Below are 6,625 nucleotides of genomic sequence, written 5' to 3'. Positions count from 1 at the left end.
ATATATTTAACTGGAAAAAAACATAATACATTTACTGACATAGACAACAAGGAAAGAAATAAAAGAACCAATTATGAAAAATCCAACAGAGATGGAGAAAAATAAAATAAAATCTTTATAAAATTATTATATAAAGCTTATCTCACCGTGTAAGCTCAGGAAAACAAATTATGGTATTAAAAACAGAAAATAAATCATTTTTAGCCTTCATTCCTCTTTAAGTTCAATGGTCAAGATTTAACCCGGGTTTATCCACATTTTCTTAGAATAAAATTATTTTTTCATATAAAGGTCAAGATTAATCTAGCTTGTCCACATTTTATTTAGAAAACCTATTTCTTTCACATAAACTGAAGCCATAATGAACATTTTTCTTAAAAAGAAAACCAACAACAAACAATAAAAACTGTCAAACATAAGGACAATAAGTACTAACTTGAAGACAAATAGAAATTTATTACAATACGTGGAAATGCATCTCAAGTCCATGAATTAGTTCCATGACAAACAATGAAAAAAGAGCCAAAACAAACTCTCAAAATTCATGAAAAATCAAAAACTAGAAGAAACATCTTCAACAAAGGCACTAATACTGCAATAAGAAGAACCACCCTCTTCAACAGCTCTATGAACTACTTCACTAAGTTCAACAGCTTTTTTCCTCATCTCCTTACCCTCCATCCCCTCCACATCCATCAACCTCTTTGCAAACTTAGCAATCACTTTTCCTCCAACCAAACACCCGTCTCCGATCTCTTCCTTCACATTCAAACCAACCTTCCATACATTCGCTATAAGCTTGCAATTAAGGGGTTGGTCCAAAAACAAAGGAAATGTGAGCATTGGCTTACCGGCAAACAAGCATTCTAAAGTCGAGTTCCAACCACAATGTGTGAAAAAACCGCCGATAGAAGAATGGCACAAAACCTTCAACTGATCACACCATTGCACAACAAGGCCTGTGTTGCCCATCTTTGCCTGCACATGCGAAGTGTCGCCTCGTGCACCATTAAAAATCGAATGCCGCTTTCATGCAGCCCGGTTACAATCTCATCCATTTGTGCAACGGAGACTGACAAGAAGCTTCCTAAAGATAAGTAGAGCACAGAATTGATAGGTTGAGACTCGAGCCATTGCATGTAATTTGAATTGACAGGCTTATCTTTGAGTTTCAAGTAAGGGATGCAAGGACCGACAGTGTACACAGGACATGAGAGCTTTGATTTCAATGAGTTTATCATGTGTGGCTCCAACTCATGTACTGAATTGAAGATGACTCCTTTTGCACCTCTTGCCCAAAAGAAAGATTCCAAGGTCCACTTCTTTGGTGTGGCTGAGCAGACTATGGAACTCACATCACCTAAATTTAGACCCTTGACATGCTGCTCCAATTTCTTGTCTATTTCTGCAAATACATAGAGCATTCTGCTGGGTAAATGTGCATTTTTGGTCATTAAACTATACTTCTATGGTCAATTTTGTTCTTGAATGCAAAACGGGTTCATTTTGGTACTTAGACTAAGAAGAAAGTGCAGGTGCGATCCCTAAACTAGGAAGACAGTAACTAGTGTTGGTTCTTATTGCAAAAGAACTTTCTTTTTTCGAAAGACCAAAATAAAATTTTTGTGAATACTCAATTAATATTCCACATATGTCACTTAATTATGATCATTCCATAAAGTTATATATATATATATACTGACATATTTTTGTTCTTTGAAATTATTAAAAGTCATTTTAGATGTTAAAGTGAGTAATTCATAAAATAACTAATGACTTTGAACAAGTGTGGGTAGAAAGGTCATGGAGAGTGTCAAGATGAACCGCAACCTATTTCTCCTTAGAGTGAAAGGTTGAGGGTTCATATTCCTCTTACAATGTGACAATAATGGCCGAGGGTTATGGCTTGTCCAATTGATAAAAAAGGAATGAAATATCCTTTTAGCATGAAATATCGGCCAAGGGGGTGCTTGAGCACCCCCTTGGCCTATCATATAAATATTAACCATTATTATAATATGAAAACAATGTTTTTTTTATTTTTTATTTTTAATTTCTACCTCATATTATTTAAAATAAATTAAATAATAATAAAACTACTATATTAAATAAATTTGATGTTGAGTGATAATAAATAATATAGCTAGCCAAACATAAATCCTCAAATATTTTTTTTTAACTTATATATAGATTTTTTTTTTATTGAACTTATCAATACACAATTATCAATATTTAAGATATTAATAAAAAAATAAAAAAAATCAATTGCTATCACAAAATCTCTAAAATAAAAAAATATTGCAGATATCATGGTTTTGTGAGATTTTTCTTTTGATCAATTATCTCCACATTTATATTTTATTTTCATTAGAGGATTTATCGTTTTTTTCCTGTTTGTTTTATATCTAATTTAATTTTTTTAATTTTTGTGTGATTATTTGTTGTGTAAAAATATTTATATTTGTTGAATGATTGTTAGATATTTGTTAAATATTTGTTTCATTATGAAAATTATTGTGAAAAAATGTTATATACTTGTTGTGATTAATTGTTATGAAAATTTTAATTATTCATTAGATTATTTGTTGAATAATTGTTGTATTTAATATATGAATTTGTTTAAAGTTATTTTTTAATTACAGTATTTGTTAATTTAGTGTTTAACTAGTTGAGTTAATCGCTAATTATGTAAATCTGATAGCGGTTTTACACATAAACCAAATTTTTTAGATGGATATATATTTTATATTTTTAAAATATTAATTATTATAATCTCAAATTTGAATTAATAGAATTATTTAATATTTAAAAAAATTAAATTTAAATTCAACACCCCTTTAATTTTAGTTCTGCTTCCGCCACTGCCTGTGCCTACAATTATATTTTTTTTAAGTTAATTATCATGATAATTGTTTTTTTTTACAATTAGTCTATAATTTTTACTTGTCCATTTTAACTAATTCACTTAGATTAAGAAAATCGGTTAAAGTTAGATAGTAATCTAAAATTTATAAAAAAAAATATAGTAACTTTCAAGATATGTAGTTGAATATGATTCATTGAATCATTGAAAGTTGTATAAGTAAATTAAATATAAAGGATAAATTTCAAAAAAAAAAAAAATTTAATGTTTCATGAATCTTTTAAATGAACAAGTACAAAGAAAAAAAACCTCTAAATGGGACAAGTAAAAAAGACATGAGGGAGAGAAACAAATAAGCACCCCAACACTTATTTAAGGGAAGCTAAGCATGTGCATAAACATTGAGACAGTACCTCAACACAATGCTGTCTTTACCTTATCTGGGATTTGGAATACGACCTTCCAAAAAACGAACCCAAATGACAAGTGCCAATAGGTTGTTAGCTTTTTAAATTAATTGTCATTTATGAATGATAGTAATTAATTAATCTTTTCAAAAATAACTCTTGAACCAAAATACCCCATAATTGACCAGAACCTTGAGAAATTTCCATCTTCTCAGGCAATTTTGCCCTAACCCTTAGCTTGTGGAATTTTATGAAGACGATAATCATTGATAACACTAGCATTCTTGTTCCACACGGAGCCATCACAAAATTTCTAAAAAAATTAATAATAATAATAATAATTATTATTATTATTATTATTAAATTAAAAATAAATAAATAAATAAATAATAAAAATAAAAAGAAACAGAGAGAGCTAACCTTCAGTCACCGCCGCCGTGGAGTCACCGCCGAAGATGTCCTCGAATCCATAAAACAGAGAGAAGATCGCCGCCGTCATAGTCCAAAGCGAGTAAACCGGGAGCCGCCGGCGCTCAATGACGGCGACCATCCACGACAAGTATGTATCGGCGAGGATGGCCTCCGGCGGCGGATCGAGACCCTCTAGGAGACGCTCAAAGGGTTTCTCGAGCTTGGTGTTGACGGCGTCGAGGAAGCCATTGAAGTCGTTGGCGCGGCCGTGCTCGGAGGGGATGACATTGGGGATGGATCGGAAATGGACGGCGCAGGGAGGTGGGGAGAGAAGGCTGAGCCATTCTTCGGTGACGACGACGGTGACGAGGAGGCCGTGGGTGGAGAGGTGGCCGGCGAGATTGAGGAGGGTGTTGATGTGGCCACGGCCGGGGTAGGGCATGGCGACGATGTGATGGGGTTTGAGAGAATGGGCGGGGGAGGAGGTCATTGAAGGGGAGGGATGATGGCGATGATGAGAAAGAAAGACTGAAGTCATCTGTGAAAAATGGAATCGCTTATAATAGATCATTGCTTGCATAAAACCCCTTGTAAAAAGTTTTATTTATATATTTATGTTCTTTATAAACATATATATTTATTTATCTTGATAGTTATGAAATATAAATACAAAGGCTCAACTATTAGTGGTTTAATTATCTTTTAAAAATTTATCACATGTGCCGGATTAACCTACCATGGTTGTAATTAAGAGGTCTTGAATTCAAATCTCTTAAATTACAATTTATGTTCATGATATTACCTCTTGCTCTCTCCTTGAGAATTTTACAATGGGGGTTTATCCCTAAAAAGTCAATCAAGCCACCGTAATTGATGCACTTTTATACCCATTTATCTTTTGCTATGTCGCTTGTCGGCTTTGTCAACAAAAAAACCCAGGATAATAAAAATCTTTATTTGTTAATTTATAAAAAAAAATTAATTTAATGAATAGTAACCAAAAAAATAATTCATAAAAAATGACATATAATAGTAACTCAACATGCCATAACTTATTAATGGTTAATTAAAGTCTAAGTTCCTAGGGGTACTAGTAAAAATTTTCAAAAAGTTAAAGAAATCCAACGATTTTGAAAATTCATAAAATAAGAATTTAAAATAATAATAATAATAATAATTTTAGATAAAAAAAAAATGTTAGAAGCCAGAAAACATATGAGATAACTCATTATTGTATTAATCATGAACTAATATATTAATGAAAAGGACAAGCATTTATCATGATAAATTTTTTATATCCTAATAAATCAATAAACACATGCGTGTACCAACCACACTTGCTTCACACAAAACTTAGATGGCATAAATGAGTCATATACCAAGTAAATCAAATCCTCTAATTTTATTGAAAACCAAAACCCTGAGTCTTTTGTATCTCTTCTTCACGAAAAATCCAGTCAAGGGATTGTGTTGATCTCTCACACTTCATCATTCTTCTCTGTTGTCCAGGAAGCCCACCAATGGCCTAATGATCCTTGTCTCTGTTGTTCTGAACGTTCTTGATAGGCATCTGAGTGCTACAATGCATGGGACGATGGCCTCATCGTATCAGGGCCGGCTCAAGGGTAAGACCAATAAAGCAATTGCTTTAGGCCCCGACGATTTTTAAGGTCTTATCTTTAAATTTTTTAATAATATTTTTAATATTAAGGCCTCATTTTTAAATATTTTTAATGATAATCTTAATATTAAGGCCTCATCTTTAGATTTTTTAAATAATAATTTTAAAAACATATATTCCCAATAATTATCATAATATAAAAATATTTTTATTTAATATTTAGCCAATTATATAATCTTAGCTAACTTTTAAAAGTTAAAATAACAAAGTAAGATATTAATATTTTTAATTTTAATGCTTAATCAATCACATATCTTATCTAACTAATTTTTCAAAAATTTTTATTTTTGATCCTCTATTATGGCTTTTTCTCATGCATTTATTTTTTTGTAAAATTAATATAATATTATTTTTTTATCGAAAAAAAGAGTTTTTGGTAGTTTTTATATTGTTATATTTTTTTACTTTTTACGAGTTTTTACTCACAAAGTTTAAATATATTTTTTTCATCACGAGTTTAGTAACATGGAGAAAGACAAATAAAAAGCATATATTAAAAATAAAAATCTAAATAAAGTTTAATTTTTTTATTAAATAAATTAGAGGGTTTATTCTAAAATTCCGCTTTAGGCCTCTAGTTATCTTAAGCCGCCCCTGCGTCGTATTCTGGTTCCTCAAAGATAATGATTCTTAGCAATTGGTTTACCACCGCCTTTGCTGCCGGGGTTGTGGGCTTGAATGCGGATCGTCGGCGTCCTACTCCACGACCTCGGTGATTTCCATCAACGCGACTGCACAGTTGTAATGCACTTCTTCTGTTTTTGTTTTTTTTTTTTTCTAGCAAGATTGTGAAACAAAGAAAGGCTTTTGATTCGGTAATGCTCTTGGAGATGGTGAGGTTGCCTTTGGCTAGCTGTGAGAGGGCCATGGCTTTCTTGTATGTACATAGTTCTTTGTAGCTGGGTCCTCATATTCCCTTCCTTTAATGCTCGCACCCGAGAGGGAGCCATTGTTGGATCTCAAGGGCTTCACTGTAGTCATCGGCTGAGCTACCACACGTGGCCGTGATTCCCACTTTCCAACGAGTCATCAAGAGCTAATGTGAGGTAGTTTCCCGCTATTGCTGATGTTCTTATTGGCAAAGCCGGTTTTAGAGAAAATGAGGCCCTAGACAAGATATAATATAAAGTTAAAATATTTTTATTAAATAAAAAATTACATAATAAAAAAAATAATAATAAATTTTTATTAATCATAACAATAAATAGAATATTAACATGAACAAAAAAAATCTAGAAATTTGATATTTTTCTTTCGTCTATT

At 31.7% G+C, this 6,625-nt stretch overlaps 1 protein-coding gene across 1 annotated transcript; it reads right to left on the bottom strand.

Moving 5' to 3' along the window:
* Nucleotides 1-552: 552 nt before the first annotated feature.
* LOC120263178 (UDP-glycosyltransferase 87A2-like) lies at nucleotides 553-4,219 on the bottom strand. Its single transcript, XM_039271067.1, has 3 exons — nucleotides 3,691-4,219; nucleotides 944-1,405; nucleotides 553-791 (listed from the first exon to the last, which is right to left on the bottom strand). Exons 1-3 carry the CDS (start codon nucleotides 4,217-4,219, stop codon nucleotides 553-555), a joined length of 1,230 nt encoding a protein of 409 aa, XP_039127001.1.
* Between the last annotated feature and the right edge of the window lie 2,406 nt (nucleotides 4,220-6,625).

Source organism: Dioscorea cayenensis, chromosome 6 (assembly GCF_009730915.1).
Source record: "Dioscorea cayenensis subsp. rotundata cultivar TDr96_F1 chromosome 6, TDr96_F1_v2_PseudoChromosome.rev07_lg8_w22 25.fasta, whole genome shotgun sequence".
Classification (NCBI taxonomy): Eukaryota; Viridiplantae; Streptophyta; class Magnoliopsida; order Dioscoreales; family Dioscoreaceae; genus Dioscorea; species Dioscorea cayenensis.
Note: the sequence above shows the minus strand (reverse complement) of the source record. Positions and strands in the feature narration are given on the sequence as shown.

What these genes read in the sequence shown, in the direction of transcription:
- LOC120263178 (XM_039271067.1), bottom strand. Translation starts at nt 4,219, where the DNA reads ATGACTTCAGTCTTTCTTTCTCATCATCGCCATCATCCCTCCCCTTCA. An exon ending in CACGGCGGCGGTGACTGAAG is followed by an intron (nt 1,406 to 3,690) that starts GTTAGCTCTCTC and finishes ATGTATTTGCAG; the next exon opens with AAATAGACAAGAAATTGGAG. An exon ending in ACAGGCCTTGTTGTGCAATG is followed by an intron (nt 792 to 943) that starts GTGTGATCAGTT and finishes GCAAGCTTATAG; the next exon opens with CGAATGTATGGAAGGTTGGT.